This window comes from Corvus moneduloides, chromosome 7, assembly GCF_009650955.1.
Source record: "Corvus moneduloides isolate bCorMon1 chromosome 7, bCorMon1.pri, whole genome shotgun sequence".
Classification (NCBI taxonomy): domain Eukaryota; kingdom Metazoa; phylum Chordata; class Aves; order Passeriformes; family Corvidae; genus Corvus; species Corvus moneduloides.
In genome coordinates this window covers 3,287,811-3,306,191 of record NC_045482.1, presented here as the reverse complement: position 1 = coordinate 3,306,191, position 18,381 = coordinate 3,287,811, and the positions used below count along the sequence as shown (strand labels likewise).

Here is an 18,381-nt window from a genome sequence, read left to right as displayed (position 1 = left end):
AGCAACCGGCACCCTGCAAGAGGACAGAGCGAGACCCAGAGCCTTGTACATTCCTACCCACCCCACAAAATTAGCCCTCCTTCCTCCTCTCTTGCTTCCCCCTGTGGCTTCAGTCAGGTGATCTAGCCATCTGCAAGACAGAGATAATTGAAAACACCAAAGTAGATGTCTGTAAATTGATGGGCTTGAGCACAATGCCTGAAAAAAATCCAAACCCTCTAGGGGCTGCTTCCAGTTTTCTGGAACAATTAGTCTATGCAGAAATAATTTGGATCAATGTTTAGTGTTGGCCAATGCTGGTGTTGTTAAAGCAGGAGGAGCAGGATGCTGGTAGAAAATCCCCACCTCTCCCTGTTCTGTGTGTAAGGGTGAAGTTGTGAGCAGGAGTCGCACCAAAACGCGCTCCAAGGCCTCAAAATGCCCAGCAAAAACAAAACACCAAGTATTTGGAAAGAGAGTCAGGAAAGCTCAACCCCAACAGGATGTAAAATAAAAGTCTCCAAAGCACACTCTGTCATCCTCAGGAATATAATTTCCATGTGTGACATGGGAAAGAAGGAAATCAATACAATTTTAATACAATTTTTTTTTTAATACAGTTTTTTCAGGGTTAGTATAAGGCCTAACGTTAAGGTGAGTAATCATTTCTGTACTCTTCCCTGGTGTCTTTACAGTCCCAGGAAAAAGCTGCAGACCTCTACAGGTTGGTGCTCAGGACCCTCATGCTGAGCCTCACAGGGGTGAGTGATGCTGGGATGTGAGCTGAGATTTATTACTGGTCCCGGTTGTATCTGGAGCTCCCTGTCGCTGCCTGTCCTCTCTGTGCCCTCACTAAACAACTAAATGAAGACAGTGGATCAAACATCCCCTTAAACATTCACCAGGGGAGGCACACACATATTTGCCCGGAGGAGAAAGAGGCACTAGTTGAATTCAAAGTGCTGTTTTAAGCTAATTTTGTTGAGAAAAGTGAAGCGGTTGTGTGAACACTTCTATTTTAAGCCCAAGCAAAGTCAGTCAGGCTGTAAATAAAAGAACTGTCCACATGGGGTTTGCACTGGTTTAACTTCAGGTGGTAGAAAAATCAATGCAAGGTCAACCACTGCAGCTTCTTTGGGTAGACAAGGTTAAGGACTTACCCTTCTTGTCATGGTATTAGGCAGTTTAGAAAAAGCTTTAGATTTCCTCAGAAAGTTTAATTATTTTAATTAATTATTTTAATAAATAACTGTGTAATAAACCCAGACACTGAGCGGCATTAGGGAAGCTCCTCCACAGCAGGATCTCAAGCATCCTGGCTGTCACAGCTATAGGCAGCTTCCTGTTATTCCCTAAGGAAAGGCTGACTGAAGGCATCCCTCCCTGGTTAACAAGACAGGCATGCCCTTGTTGCACGAGGAGTGTGTATTTCGTTGAGAATTAACTCAGTGGTTCAACTCCTACCTGACTGACCAAGCCCACAACAGGTCCCTCCAAAGAGCAAAGCCCTGAAATCTGCCTTTTCATGGACTTTTACCAGGAAAAAAGACACCTCAGGCAGATAATCATTCAGTTCAATATCTTTAAAATCATCAATGACATTTTAAATGTTGATTTTAGTCTCCCAGGTGTCTAGAAGGAGAGCAATTGCTTAATAGAGCTGTATGAATATTTTGGCAACATGTACTAAAAATGTCTAGTGTGCCTTTGTAGGCTTAAACGGATCATGGGAAAGTACTATTTTAAAAATTCTGGAGATTTTTCCCACCAAAATATAGCCTATATTAGCAATGATGAATAGATTTTATTTCAGCTTGCATTTTCAGGTTTTTAGAAATGATTTTACAGAAATAATTTCCAGACTAAGCCATATGACTCCACTCAACCATGATAAGCAAAATGGAAAAAAAAAAGTGGAAATGTTCTTTTGCCTTTTTGTTTACCCACAGCCTAACTTTTTAGTGTATTTGTAGGTATATGGTAATTTTAAATCAAAATGGAAAACGTACCATTTTCATAATTTTCTGAATAGTAAAAAAATTTAAACACTTCAAGTACCAAACATCTAACGACAACTTTGAAAAGCTAAAAGAAGTTCACTTTTAGAAGAGTTTGTGAGCCACTAATTTTGAATAAAATTATAACCATTTTTGGACAGCTTACATTTAGCATTTACTGCTCCAGATAAGCCTTCAACCCTGCAGTCTGAGACATTATGCTCATTATCCATACTAATAGCTCCAGAAATTTCTGAAAACAAATTCACAGAGTTTGACATTTCTTGCTTTCAACAATCTATTTGGCAATCTTCAGTCCTTATGTATATTAACACATGCAGTGTTAGTTAACATATTAATACTAGCAAATGTAAATGCATACAAACATTTTTTTGGTTATAATTACTTTCTACAACACTACTGAATTCCATTCTGCTCTAGAGATTTTTATATCCATCCCTCCCTTTTTTGAAGGGATAAGATAATATTACAGAGGGTAGAAATAATGACTTCTGAATACCTCTGCCATCCTTATCTTTTCTAATTATCACTCACTATCAGAAAGGAAGGGGAAGGGAATCAGACATTTTATACATGGCTTCAACCCCCAACATAAGAAGGACATGGAGCTGCTGGAGCAAGTCCAGAGGAGGCCATGGAGATGCTCCAAGGGCTGGAGCCTCTCTGCTCTGGAGCCAGGCTGGGAGAGCTGGGAGTGCTCACCTGAAGAAGAGAAGGCTCCAGGGAGACCTTAGAGCCCTTCCACTGCCTAACGGGGCTCCAGGAGAGCTGGAGAGGGACTTGGGACAAGGGATGGAGGGACAGGACAAAGGAGAATGCCTTCTCACTGCCAGAAGGCAGGGATAGATGGGATACTGGGAAGAAATTCCCCCTTTTGAGGGTGGTGAGGCCCTGATACAGGTTGCCCAGAGAAGCTGTGGCTGCCCCATCCCTGGAGGTGTCCAAGGCCAGACCGGATGGGGCTTGGAGCAACCAGATGTGGTGAAAAGTGTCCCTGCCCATGGCAGGGGCGTGGAACTGGAGGGTCTTTAAGGTCCCTTCCAACCCAAACCATTCTATGATTCTATGATAGGACTTTTTGGGTAATTGTGAACAGGTGACTTGGCTTTATTTTCATGTCTGCATAGGTACACATACTAAAAAGTGAAATACTGACTTAAACAAAATAAGCACAAATAGGGCTGTTAAACTGGTCAGAGTGAGGATTTTAGCCCATCTTTTCCTCTCCTGCCTCTCTGAGTGTAAGCAATCTCTAAGAGGGAAGTCATGCAAAGACGAAAGGAAGGAAGAAAGAGATGGAAGAAACACCCGCACAAGATGCTCCAAGTCCAAGGGAGCTCAGGAGGCGGCTTGCACCCACCATGGTGACTCATGACCTGCCCGGCAGCCTCCAGACTGACATTCTGCAGATAGTTGTGGCAGCGCTCCTTGTGCTCCTCCAGAGAACTGCGCTGCTTGTAGCTCCGGCCGCAGTAGTTGCACTTGTGAGGCTTCCCCACTGCGGAAAGAATGAGAGCATCGAGTCAGATCCACGGCAGCTGGCTTCTGCAGTCAACAAAGCTCACACCTCTGCCACAAACAACTCTTGTGATGGAAAGACACCTAAGAAAGGTTACTCAAGCCCCAGACCTTTCTCCCAGCCCTATTTTCCCACCGCACATGCCTCCTCCCACCCGCTGGGTGCTTCGCCCCATCCGTTTTTCACACTAACGCTGTATCAGCAGAAGGAAAAGGAGGCGGCCTTGGTGGCAAAGCAAATAAACAGATGCCGAGAGGGGGAAAATACCAACCAGCTGAATCACACCCCAGCACTGCCTGAGCGTCACCAAGTCTCGTGGGAAAGAAATTTCTGAGGCCTTTGGCCCATGGCACAAACAGTTGCCTTCACAAAAATGAGCTGCCTCAGTGGCCTAATTCTTCTCCCAACTGTGGGGAAACCCATTTCGTGGCTCAGAGGAGCTCTTTCATTGAGAAAACTCTGCCAAAATTACTCAAGGAGGGTTGGAAAATAAATAGAAAGTAACTTTGGTAACAGCACTGTTACATGCCAGAACTGAACAACCACTAGTAATTCAGAGACCAGATAATATTAAAAAAAACACAATATAAATATATATACATAAAAATACCAAAGGCCATGCACAACGAAAATCAAGCCAGATGAATGCAAGACATAACTCGAGTTTTTAATGTTTTTCATTTTGCTCAGCAGCATTAAGCACGAACGGCAAATGCTTCTTAATACATGCAAAACCTGGCACCAAATTCTCATAAATTATATCAATTTCATAGTATGTCATTAAGAAACCACAAGAATGGCCTAGCCCAAGGCCAGAAAGCTAGCCAAAAGATATTTTGCCAAGTGGTGCTAATAAAGGCTTTTAATATAATTTAAACTTGTAGAACATGAACATTTATCCTCTAATAACTAAACAGCTATTAAGTCAGTGCTGCAAGTCTAGTAAAACACGATCGGCTGCAAACTTCAGAGCTGGCTGAGGGAAGGGGAAGGTCAAACTTCTTCCAGAGTTTTGAAAATCTTAGGTAAGAATTTTAGTTTCTGGCCAAAGAAGTTGAGAACATCCTCTGTTGGGTAATCTACATGTTTCTGTTGGGTTTGTCCCAATATTGAAAGCCTTTCACAGTCATTTACTTAATGAAATCTGAGCTGTACTAATTGCAGCCAAACTGCCCCGTCACCACTGGGATGGGAAAACGCAGGGAAGCTGTGGGGGGACAGACACAGCCAAGAATGAGCTGGGCAGAGGGCTCAAATATGAAAACCCCGAGTCAGGACAACTCTCTGGGCCCTCATGCCACATCCTATAATAGAAGAAGAAAAAGCCTGAGCCTGTGGTATCAGAGCTGGTCCAACATTTTCAAATGTTTCTGTCTCAGAAAAAAGGGATTTGATGAAAACATGCTTGCAGAAAGCTTCGGGTTTTCCCAAAAAGTTTGTGTGCACACTTCAGTGGAACAACCAAGTTGTCCACCAAGGAAAAGAAAACCCTGTTTTTAATAAGTATCCAAACTGTGGGTTTCTTTATTTAGAGGTAAGGCTTATCCTCAAGAAAGTGTGTCTTAGACCAAAGAGTTGTTGTGGCCTTTATTTTAGTTTGCTCACTTGCTTACACTGTTCCCTTAACTGAAGCTGGTAATGGAATTCTCAGTGGAGGCCCAGCGTGAGACTCATTATCGTTCCCAGAATAATTGCCCTTGATGTGAACGATCTGGATCAAGCCTCAGCTCTTAAACATAAACCAGCCAGCTCATTCTGGAGGCACCTTTAGGAAAACACACCAGAGGCTCCCCAGGATGGAAAGACTTCTATAATCACCATTACAATGCTTCATCGTGCATCTAGATGGCATCAATGTCTGTCAATCTGACACCTTCATTAGAAGCTAATGTGGTGTCTAATAAAAAAAATCCAGTGCAATGGAACAAATTATGTTAACCGAGCTGAAGCAGGGCTGAATTAGCCCACCCAGTTTGGCTACATGAAGCTATCAAGCAACTTAGATAAACTGTAAGACACAAGGAAAAGGGGGGATGGCTTGCAGCTATTTTAGGCAGCTACAATTAATTAAATTATTATCATTTAACACAGAGAGAAATATTCCGCTACAAGCTCATATTATAAAAAATAATTAACAATCAAAAAAGAGGTTTTATTAGACCTCTTCAAATGGTTGCTCCCTGCATTGCAACCATTTCAGTAACTATTCACATAGAACACGGCACAGCTTTTCCAATGATATTTCAGATGGTCAGCTACCCAAATTCCATCAAATGTGAAGGTTAATAGAGATGATAAAAGTTAATGATAAAGACATGATTTCTACAGGCAATATGGGATTTGAGGAACATAATTCCTCAAGGAAAGAAACAGTCCCAACACACACGTTCCCGTCTCTGGGGAGAAGAGAATAAACAACATGTAGCAAATGTTAGTCATGTTGTTTAATACACAACTGCAAAGAATGAAGTTTGTGAGCGCCAGTTGAGTAGGATCAAGAACAGTTCCCATGGGTTTGTTTTCCAACTCTGTCCCCCCTGGCTCTAGAGATGCAATCACATCATAGCCCCACAGGCATAAAATCTGATTTACACTATAAAATTACACAGAGTGACTGTGACTTGTGTTAAAGAGCAATCGATCAGGTCAGACCACAATGGAATCAGTTCTGATAGCAGGAGTTTGTGTCACCAGCAATTCTCACAGGCCGTTTGGTAAGAGGTTCAGTGAGCTGAGGCAGCAGCTACAATCTAGATTTTAGAAATTGTATCATTGTGACAAATGTCAAGCCACTGAAATAGCTGCAAATATCCCCTTGTATTCTCAAAGAAGTTAATGACAAAAAAAAATATGGAAGTGAATGTTGCCAGTGGGTGTACATTTCTATGTATTTCATATTACCTGACAGAAAGCTGCAAAAGCCTTTTAGAGAATTCAATTTCGGTGATAATCTCAGCAGCATACTTTGTTCCACATAACAACCCGACATGAAACCACATGACTGACAAAAAGGGTTTCAGCCTTTGTCAAATACTCCAGTGTAGGTAAACAGTGATATTCAAAATTTGCCCCCGAAATGTGTAGCTGACACTACTAGGCGTAAGTGGTCTCTGTCTACAGGGCATTGACTTGAGGGTAAGGAGTCCAACAGCACGACGCCTACCAAACCCCTCTCAAAACCCCCAGGTCTTTCCATCATGAAGCAATCTCCACTGTGAAACTGCTCCAAGTTTGCTTGATTTGAAGCTGCCTTCTGCAAGATCCACACATACACGGACACCACATTCGGCATCACACGCAACCACCACTTGCCAAGCAAAGTCAGGTTGGAAATCCCTGGTTTGGGGTCATTATTACCTTATCACCTTTTCAGGATCAACAGCCAGATAAAAAATCACCATCACTTTATTCTCACAAAAATGACATGGCACAGTCAATGCAAACAAGCCCAAAAACTTAAATCTTTGCTCTGTTGTTGAACTGGGAAAGACCAGAGCGCTGGGCAAAACCCAGTGGCCACACCTATGAAACAGCTAACTTGAAGAACATAAAAAAACCCATTTTATATTTCTTACTGAAATGTCAGAATTTCCACGCATTTAAGCTCAGATTTGGACAGATGACAACATGGCACAGAAAACCCACAGTGGAATCTCAGCCTCAAATGGAAAATATTATGACAGTCACAGTGAAAAAGACATTTAAATTTGAAGTACAATTTTTACCCTGGAAACAGGTGAACCACTCGTCGAAATTCACAGCAAAACGTATTTTGCTTGTGAAATTAAAATGCTCATGTGGAGGGAGGAGGGGAAAGAGGAGGAGGACATAAAAGCAAAGTGTTTCTGAGTTAGGAATACTTTGAGTCCTGTGGGTGAACTTTGATAGCTGAGAAGTCTGCATGCAGTGACAATGAGATGGTGTAACTCTAAGGTCAATATTCAAGACAGAAAGCAGACTTGGGCCTAGGGAAACTTCTTTAAAGTCATAAAAAAAGGTCAGTGACAGAGAAAGAGCCCGCAAGGCATTCACACAGCATTTTGCTCTCAAAAGAGATGCGAGTGCATAGCAGAATATAAAGTAAGTCAAAGGGAAACAACAAGGCATCCCAGGTACCACCTTGCCACAAGCATATAAAGTGAGACAGGCTTATGGTACGGGTTCAGAGCTACAGTGCACTTTAGTGAGCTAAAATCCTGCCTCCCTTAAGAGCACTGAGACAACACTCCCTGTTTCGGGCAGCACATTGTCCTCTGCAGCAATGCAGTGCAGAATTCCTCCCTGTCCATTCGCTCATGTCCCAGGTCCTGGCCACAGCTCGAGCACTCACACCTTCTGCTCAGGCAGGGCCGGGCATTGCTGCCCGTGTGACGTGGGCTGGCCCAGTCCAAGGAGCAGAGGCTTTGCCTCAGATTTCCTTTCCTTTTGCTCTATTGCCCTGGCCACACCGTGGAAGTGGAGCCAGCCATGATTTTTGCACTGTATGGCCATCTAATGTAGCTACTTTTGGCTCAGACCAAGAGACCCTCTGACAGCAGCACACTGAGTGGGACTTACTTCTGTAAAATTTGAACTCCTGCTCAGCCCCTAGCAATCCGGAGCTGGAGCAAACATCAGCACTCTCTGACTGAATCTTTCTGAAGCAGCATTGAAGTTAAAATGTTCCTTTGAGCTGATACTTCACAGAATCACAGAATGAACTAGGTTGAAAAGACCTTTGAGATCATCAAGTCCAACCTATGACCTAACACCACCTTATCAACTAAACCATGGCACTGAGTGCCACGTCCAGTCTTTCTTTAAACGCCTCCAGGGACAGTGATTCCACCACCTCTCTCGGCAGCCCATTCCAATGCCCAATCACTCTTTCTGTGAAGAAATTTTTCCTGATGTCCAGTCTGAACTTCCTCTGGTGCAGCTTAAGGCTGTGTCCTCTCGTCCTGTCAGTGGTTGCCTGAGAGAAGAGACCAATCCCCACCTGACTACAGCCTCCTTTCAGGGAGTTCTAGAGAGTGATAAGGTCTCCCTTGAGCCTCCTTTTCTCCAGGCTAAACAACTCCAGCTCCTTCAACCGCTCCTCCTAGGTCTCATGTTTTAGACCCTTCACCAGCCTTGTTGCCCTTTTCTGGATGCATTTGAGCATCTCAACATATCAGTGAGCCTGTACAGTCCCCCATCATAACCATACACTTTATTAATTCACTAATTTTCTTCCCTAAAACTGGAATGTGCCTGAGTGAAGGGAAGTGTTCTGCAGTCACACATTGCCTACAAGGCAGCCCTTTGCCTTGAATGGGACTTATCAGAGCACAATCAGCTTTAACACAGAGGTAGGAGATGTGATTAAGACGCTGGGCTGGGACTAGGGAGCGTAGGGTTCAACTCTTGGTTACACTACAGATTTGTGACTGCAGGCAAGTTATTCTGATTTCCTGGGCTTCAATTATTCATACGTATGATTAAGGTAATAATTCCCCTCTTCACAGCATGTAAATGAACTTGTGCACTTTGCCAGATGCACAGAGGCTAATTTTGTGGAGCACTCACAAGTAGGGAGACACAGAAAAATAGCACCGGTACCTCTACTGAGAAATTAAGGACTTAATAATACACTGTGATTATATTAGATATAGGAGTGAACATTAAAGAGCAGGAGGAGATACTTAGGATGGTACAGAGCAGAGGAACAATAAGAAAATCAAATCAGAAATAAAATAACATGTGGCATTGTAAGGCCATGTGCTACATGGAGTCCTTTCAGATTGGGAACGAATGAGCGCAGGGGGATGTCAAATGCCCCGAGCTTGGCGACCTTTACCCCACACGGGACAAAAAAGAGAGGGTGCAATAGTTGCAGAAAGGTAGCTATAACAGCTGCTGTTGTCCTTCCCACCTCCAGTTCCCCATGCCAGGGATGCAGTTGTGAGAGCCACAGAAGGCTGTGGCAGAGCTGAGGCTCCAGCAGGAGGGCTGAGGCTGTGGAGACGCAACACCGTAGCTGTGCCTCGCTACTGTAATTAAACAGTGCACCTCGGCTTGTCTAGAGCTGCCTGGCTCAAAGCCTCACACACAAAAATATTTACATGAATAACAGACCCCTGAACGAACTAATCACAAAAAAAATTACGAGTGAGACCTAAGCCCATGCTGGCTCTGAGCAGCACGCAGCTTTGCAAAGGGAACTGCCTCCCACTCCGAAGCTGTATCTCACTGCTGCGCTTAATGACTGTAAATGTGTTAATTGAAATTCATGGGGGCTCTTTGATGCGTTGCTTTTTTTTTTTTTTTTTTTGCCTGTGAGATTACACACACACACAGAATACCTGTATATACTGGAGTTCAGAAATAAGGTCAAGTTCCACACCCAGCCCAAGATTGTCCAAGACAACCTGCATGCAGTAGTCACAACATGTAAACATCTAAAATAAAGCTTCAGGCTGCTAGAGCACACAAACACACGGACTGGAGACACCCAGTGTCAAGTGCATCCTCTCCTGAGGGCCCAACCTGCGACATCCTAAAGCAATGTGATTTTCAGAAAGAACAAAATCTCTAGTCACATTATGAAAACTTCACATTAATTTTTTCTTTCTTCTTTTAATCTTCCCAGTCCAAGAGCAGGCAGCAATACCTGCAGTATGTTTCAAGGGATGCAGATATATTTCTGGACCTCAGAGAATTCTGATGTCTCCATTTTACAAGGACCTTTTAGATTAACATATTATGGCCAAGTATTAGGGTTCATGAGGCCATGTGGTAAAAGGCTGGCTCACCAGATCATGCAGTAGAGGAGATCACAGAAGTAGATTTGCGCTTAATGAGGTTTCTGGACACCTCAAAAGGTTCAAAACTCAAACTGCAGCAATACAAGAGGAGAAGCCTACGAACAGGTCTTTGGGCAACTGGTACTTTCTTGACTTGGAGCTCACAATTGAGCACTTGACTGACTTCATGACCTCGTGGCCCAATGCCTCTGAGTCAACATTATTATCAATTGCCTATTGATATGTATGTGGCTGTTCAACAGCCACAACATTTTGTGAGGTTCTCAGCAAATGAAAAACAGCTTGTCCTGACTTTTTGCACAGTGGTAGTCAATGATAAGTGATTTCTGTCAACAGCTACCACGTCCTATAACAGCTAGCAGCGAAACACAGCTGGGTACTTGTGGTACATCAGCACTCAGCGAAACAACGGCAAAACATCGCACCTCCAGCCCCGGTGTTTTCTAGACACGCCTGCCTCTCCTATAAACACGTCCAGGGCACAGACCAGCAGCTTGACACCTGCATCTACCTGCCAGTTGTTTACAGCACTGTCAAATAAGCAGCAAGCAGTGAGTACTGTACCAGTGTTCAGTTCTCCCTCGATATTCCACAGCAAGTAGTGCTAAACACCAGCTTACACATAAACCCTGAGGACTTCATCCATGCTACAGCTTGGCTAGAAGTAAATGCACTAGTCAAGAGAAACTTTCCCTATCCATATCCTGTCCATAGTAACCACACAGCCAGAATCTAGAGTAAATCTGCAAGTATCAGTGCTCAGGTACAGCATCTAAGGGGTTGGGTCCTTATCTGTACCTTCAAGAGGTTCTACCCGCAGCCTGTTATTACTTTAATAGGTGTTTCAATTTATTTTGCAGCTACTGGTGGCTGTGTTATATAATATGATTCATTAGATAGTATTTACTGATCTGCAGAATTTTACAGATAAAACAATGTTTCAATCTGTCACCAGGGTTATAAATAAATAGGTGCCCTTTTTGTGCCAGAAGTTTAACAAACAAACAAACTAACTAACTAACTAACTAATTCACTCCTGTTTCATTGGCACAGTCACAGAATTACTGAAATCTTCCAAATTGTCCAGATTTTCACATGGCTCCTGCCACAATCTTGCAGCGCCCATTAAAATAGAAAAAGCAAGAATTTTACACCCCATTTTTCTCCTTTGTGCAGCACGGAAGACCGTTCACTTTGCAGGTTTGTATGTTGTATCTCTGTATGTGTAAAAACAAAGGAAAATGTACCTATGTGAAAACATGCAAATAAATTAAGCACCAAATCAAGGAAAACACTGATAGGGGCAATAATGTTGCATTTAGTTTTGAAAGAGATTAAATTCATGGGTACGTGCTCCAGTTCTATGTCGCAAGAAACATATATTGCACTACACAGAAGCTTTCCTCATGCATTTCTCAGGGTTTAACTGTTTCCTTCATTCACACCTGGCTAAAGGAACCTGACACTCAATTTTTAGTTTACATTAATGCCAGTGAAGCATTCTGATTTCCCTCCCCACATATATTTGAAAATTTCAAGTGTAAATGTTCTGCACTTAATGCTGCAAGGTCACTGACCTGGATGCAATTGTCCAAGTCTCATGCCAACATGTCCCAGAAGGTCCAGAGCCCCAGCACTGGTGGGGTTCCCAGGAATTCTACATGGATTCTGAAATGCTTAAATAATATTAGAAAAGGACTCTGTTTAGATTGCACTCTGATGCTGAGATGAACTAACACAAACCAGGAAGTCCATAAAATAACTGGTGTTTTATCACCTGGCTGGCTTCAAAGTGACTTAAAAGCACCAGGTTTACCATCACTTACTTTCAAAGGGATAGAGGCCCTCCATGGAATACAACAGGTGACTCTGGAAAGGAGCCTCCACCCTGCCATGTCTCCATGCTATCTGGATGTGGGTGGGAACGGGCTGAAGAAAGAGCTGAAACCTTAACTCTGTGTACCAGCGCTGTACTTTCCACTCCACTTCAGACCTTTGACATTATATAAAGTTGACTTGATAAGTGGAGTGCTAATTAGTTCACAAGGCAAATCTTCCAAAAGGTGCTCGTTGGCTTCTCTTCATTTTAACCCTGCACCAGCAACAGAGAGAGCAGGTAAAATGAAAACAAGTTTAGGTTGGCCTGTTGTTCCTCTCTGCCCTGTCCTGTCCGCTCCCTGTCAGTGCCACAGCTCAGCAGGAATGTCAGGAGGTGCCTGGAGATCCACGCGTCATCGCAAGCTGAGCTCCAACTGCAGGTGGGGAGGAACAGCTCCCAGGGGCAGCGCAGGGTGTGGGTACCTCGGTGCAGATCAGGAATGCTGCTGGACAAACACTCCCTCCACAAGTGCTTTTGTTTGGGGGTTTTTGTTTCCTCTTTGGGTAAAACAAATGTAGATGTTGGGCCAGATTTGTCTATGGAAGCAATACCCTGAAGCCAATTCATATCAGCTGTGTGCAGTTTGCATTTATTCCAAGTGCAGCCCCTCTGCATATCCTGCAGAAGTCCCAGAGCATTACAAAGTCAACAGAATAGAAGAATTATTTGGAGCAGGCAGTGCCAAACAAAGTGCTACCAGGTATCCTATACTATATAAACAACAGGAGATAGAGAGAATACACCATGTTAAGCTTTCACTATAACACTAGGTAAGTTTTCTCCTGCATAAAATCAATGAGCAAGCCCTTAACTCATTTCTTCTCATCCCATGGCAATGAGTTCCCCTGTTCCACCTACATGCTCCTGTGTAAGAAAAAGCATCTTTTAGCACCTGGCATCTTTCAGTTTTATGTCTTGTATTAGCAGGTAAGAAGAACACACTCCCTTCCTATAAGTTTTCCCTTTTCTTGTCACTGTCAGAAACAAAGTTTTGGAAACAGACTATTAAGACCAAGCTGTCATGAAGATAACAGCAACTTGGGAAGAGTAATACTGACAGCTCCTCTTCTTTTCCCAACCACTGATGTTGGGAGTTTTCACTTATTTTGATCAAGGCCAACAGTGAAGGGAATCTTGCTTCCAAAAGCAGGTCAGGCTGTGAAACTAATGGGCTCCTTTGGGACATAAAAGTTGTTATTCACACTTTTCTAACTGCCCAGGAAGTAGTGTGGCCCATGCCTCCGTGTTACCCCCATCTGCTGTTCAGGCATGTGGTTTTGCCATGTCTTGCACCAGTGTCAAATGAGGTCAAAAAGCAAGAGAGCTGACTGCCTCCTTCCACGTGTGCAGCCTTCCCATCCCCTCTTCTTGCTCTCTGCCTCACAACACGTGTGTTTATCGCCAACGATGCAGAGCAGCTCAAAACAAAGGTGGGACTTTTCTCACCGACACCAGTGGTCTTTACCACTCCATATTCAAAATTAACTGCAGTATTTGGCAGGAGGAAGTCATGACCATTTTGTACAAAAACAATTCTCAGCACAACAAAGTTAACAGTAAAGGTTAACATCATCTTTTAAAGGATGATGGGGAACTTTAAGAGAGGAATCTGAGATACTGGACAGCTTCTGCTCTAGCACAAACCTCTACATCAAGTGTCTAGGTCTCATATTGAAGCTACATTAATCTTTTCTAGGTAATAAAATTCTGCAATTCCTGTTACTCTCAATATTTTTCCTAGTTGGTTTTTTTTGTGTGTGATTTTTGTTGTTTTGGGTTTGTGTGGGGTTTTTTCGTTTGTTTGGAGGGGATGGTTGCTTGTTTGTTTCAATACAAAAAATAAACAACAACAATTTTAGAGTACTTCTTAATACCCAGGATTTTTTAGGTTTGTTTAGTAAAGAGAATGACTAGAAAGGGAGGGAGGAAGGAAAGATTTCGGGGTTTAGGATGTTTCCTTTTTGGTGCAATTAGCTTTGAACTACAAGTCCTGGATAGATTCAGAGGCTAATTGTGACTGAAAGGGAGGTAGACAAAATGAAAGGGAATTAAATATGGGTGTGAAATTAAACCAAAAGGAAGAAAAAGAAAAGAAGGGAAGAAAAAGCAACTGCTTAGGCTGAAAGTAAAGACAGAAAAGCTGGACAACAGCAAATAGCTCTCTAAGCATCCAGAAATACTTTAAAAAGGTTTCCTGTAAAAGCAGGGAATTAAGGAAACTCTGAATATACTTAACTACATTCCCTGATGGAAAAAAAAAAAAAAAAAGGTCATACTGAAGGCTCCACTAGGCTCTTTGAAATAGGTGATTTCACCCAGAAGTCTGAATCAAGAGTGAAAGGATGTAAATTTTCTTGTTCCTCAATACCCGGAAGAAAAAAAAAATCTTAATCATTTTCTTACATCTATTCTTTTAATTTGTGTGGAAAGTCTTGTAACTGAGTCAGCAGATGGGAATTTAGAACATCTGGGTTCATTCTCACCTGTGACACTGATGTCTTGCCTTTGTCATTTCCCTTTTTGTTGGCCTTCTGGGTTCCTCCCCTGCAGAAGGTGGCCGGGCAGTACAACCTTCCTCTCCTGTTGTCTTGGGCTTGAACTCTGAGAAATAACTGTATCTCACCAAGAGTTACCTATCACCTGACACAAAATAGCCTTTCCCTTCTCTTCACCAAGGTGTGATCCTGTCCCAGGGCCTGTACTCCAGCACTCCATGCTGATCAAGGCAGAAATCTTGTGCTTCTCAACCAGAACTGTACTTGCAGCCTCTCAAAGTTGGCTCATTTTTAGCCCTTGGAACAAACACACTACTTGTAGAAGACCATGTGAACATAATGGATACATTTTTCACAATATAGCTAACACAGACATTTTACTATGGCATGTAGAAGTCCAACAAAGCACTTTTCCTGGTGAATGATCTGTTCTTTGCAGCTGAACAGCTTCATTCCAACACAAGATGCCAAAAACAAGGCTTTAATGCTGCCTGATGGAAATGTAGCTATGGATAGTGAGATACTCCTGACCCCACAGCATTACCAACACCTGCAGTTTCACCCCAAGTCAGACACCAGACTGTGCTTTCCTTCAGCTCCCAGCTCCTAGAGTCAGCTGACCAAAGAGGAAAAGTTAACTTGCATGTTTGCTCACTCACTCCCTTCCCACTCGTGAAATAAATATTGTAAGGTAAATAAAAAGGCCAATTTATCACCTTGCACTCTTATTTGAAAGTATCTACGATATGGGAATCCAGATTCAAAATGTTTTAATTCCTGGGGTCAGAAACTCATCAATAGTGTAAACTCTGAAGAATTGTGGCAATATCCATGGAATTTCTTCAGATTAGTAAAACTACAATTGATACCAAAACATCAGCCAAAACCACTTCCGTGAACCACCTATTTTCCTACTGGAAATTTTCCACTCTTCCATTGTTTCAAAATTCAGTGGAATTAAGATGGATTTTCTCCCTAAATGTTCTCCAGCTTATGCCTTAAATAATTTCCCTGTTCCATCCTGGTGTTTTATAGGAATAAAACTAATATTACATATGAACCACAGAATAAGGTATCTCGTATAAAAGAGATTCCTTCTGTTAGGAAGACATTCTAAGTGGCACATTCAGTATGCATTTACACTATGGGCTCCATACCCAGTACACTGACTGTATCAGTTTTTGTTTTCATAACCTATTCCTGACACCCAACAAGAACTGGGAGTGCTGCTCCAGGATTTGGCAAGAAGGAACAGGCTGTGGATGAGCAGGTTTCTCTGACTCACCTACACGGATCAACAAGGAAAAATAAAAGGGAGAGGGTGGGGATTGCAAAGGGAAAAAAAAGAAGAGAGAGAGAGGAGTGACGTGTTCCTTTGGATGCGGTGTGTAATGCTGCTGGCAGCCTGCCTGCTCCGGTGCCACAGAGTTCCAGACATGCCAGTCCAGCTGACTCAGCTCTTTGGAAGAAGGAAAGGGAAGGGAGAAATTTCTCAAACGATTCTGATACCCGAGGGACAGGGATCGCTGGGCTCTCCTCAAGGATCTTTGAGCCCTGCTCTCACACCAGGGACTTTCCAGTGGTGTCCCCAGAGGGGTATTAGAGATGGCCACATGGTAACCCTATTCAGAACTGCGCATGTTTGTACCAAATCCTGCCTCTGTGGTTGTTGGAAAATTCATCAGCACAGCTTTATCCCACAAACCAGAAATGTCAGGCCTTTCCTAGCCAAGGCTAACTGCTCTCAGACAAGACACTGTCTCCAAGGAAACAAGCAAAATGCAGGCACATGGAGGGTATCCAAGTGAGAGAAAGTCTATGGCCCGTGTCACTTCTCTATATAAAAATCTCAACATCGGATTATCCGCAGTGTATTTTTTGCATGTGATTTATTTTTTAGAAAGACCTTGAAGCCCTTAAATCATCTGGGCTCTGGCTACCTTTGAGGCCAGCTCTATCCCACAAGGCAGCACCTGTTAGGAACAGCCCCACTTCTGGTCGGCTGGGGGGGACCCTGTGCTGCTGTCACAGAATCACAGAATGGTTTGGGATGGAAAATCATTTCATTTCAACCCTCGTACCATGGGCAGGGACACCTTTCACTAGACCAGGTTGCTCAAAGCCCAATGCAGTTTGGTCTTGACTTGCACTCCAAATAAATGAGGCAGGAGGGAGAAAGTACCTAATTCCTGGCAAAAGGAACTGGAACACAGGCTAAGGCTTAGGCTGACAAAGCCCCTAATTCTCACTGAAATCAAGCAGACCTCATCGCTTCTAAAGATAAAAGCCACACTGAACTAGCCCCAAAATGAACACTGGGATGAGCCTGTCTTAATTTTCAAGTCAGGAAAGTCACCAAGAGAGGTCCTTGACTGTCTCAGAGCACATAAAAACATTTATGCCTCTTGCAGGAATAGAAGAAAAGGACATGAGCTTCAGGAGCACATTCCCTTAACACAGAGCAGCCGGCACTGATCACTTGCAGCACTTCCCAGAGGCAGAACGACTCTAGCACCTTTGATACAAAGAGCCCAAACAACCTGTAAGTAGAGGCTCTTCCAAAGGGATAGCTCTGTGCAGCTGGGCAGTATCCAAACCAGGTGCTCTTTGTCAAAAGTTCAATACTCAGGGCCTCACCAGCATTTCTCCAGCTTCAGGAATGAAGATAGAGATCTTGATTCGCTGTTGCAAGGCAGGGAGGGAACTTGGGGCACCCTGTCTGAAATCAACACAGCACAGTTATGCAAAACATGTGTGCAACTGGCATCTCTTGTGTAATCCTGGCTGCAATCAACCTCTCTAACCACTCCAGAAAGGAAGGAGGGGCAGAGGGTGGAGAAAGTTCACACTTAGATCAAATAAAAAATGGGAAAATATCCAGAGAGCTTTAGTCAGGTAAAAACACAGTTCCCTCTCATGGGAAACCTCCAGGACAAGTTTCCTTGAACTTCACACAGGGTTATAAATAGGAGGAAAGTCACCTAGAGTTCAGTACAGGTTCACTGTAAAAAAATCTAGACATTCTCATTTTCCTTCTTGAGTGATATCCATCAATATGTTAGCTGTAAGCCAATTCATAATTACAGGCTGCTGAGAGCTTGGGAGAATGGTATCAGTAGCAGCTTTCCTCAACTCTGCTGTGGCGTGGGTTATGGGTTATTTTTGTCCCCCTTTAGTTTCTCTTGGCTTCCTTTTCAGATGGCAAAAATACCTCTCTTACACCTTAAAACATATGCTGTCAAAAATGTCAGGGGCGGTTCTCCATTTCACACTGCCCCATAACACAGCTCTGAGATATCAATGAAAGAAGGCCTCACACCACTGCTGGGTTCCAAGCTCAAACATTTTCAAGCTGAAAGTTTCACAAACTTCTTCAAGAGCTGACAAAGGCCAGCTTGAAATGTTGGGTCTCCTTTCCCCAGAGACGATATGCAGAAGCTTTTTGCCCTTGAAAATAATTTTCTCAGGGGAAAAACAAACCCAACACTTGTTTCCTCTTTAGAGCTGCTGTGGTATTGCTGCTCAGAGTATGTGCAAGAAATGGTCTTGGCTTTGTTGAGATGTGGCTTGGTCAAGTCAAAACCATGTTTGCATCTCAATTGCACAAAAAAGTTCTCTGTGACCTCTTGAGTCTCTGTCTGCAAAACCCACTGCAGATACTTTGGTGGCTGGCTCTGGAGCAGGAGGGCTCCTGGCTACATTGTGT

At 43.2% G+C, this 18,381-nt stretch overlaps 1 protein-coding gene across 9 annotated transcripts in view; it reads right to left on the bottom strand.

The window, feature by feature from the left end:
* IKZF2 (IKAROS family zinc finger 2) overlaps positions 1 to 18,381 on the bottom strand; it is a 118,126-nt gene that overhangs the window by 19,557 nt on the left and 80,188 nt on the right. For all 9 annotated transcript variants that reach the window (XM_032114713.1, XM_032114718.1, XM_032114711.1 and 6 more), the window contains one exon: positions 3,358 to 3,495. In XM_032114713.1, coding sequence (XP_031970604.1) covers positions 3,358 to 3,495 — 138 coding nt within the window. The remainder of the gene's footprint in view (positions 1 to 3,357; positions 3,496 to 18,381) is intronic.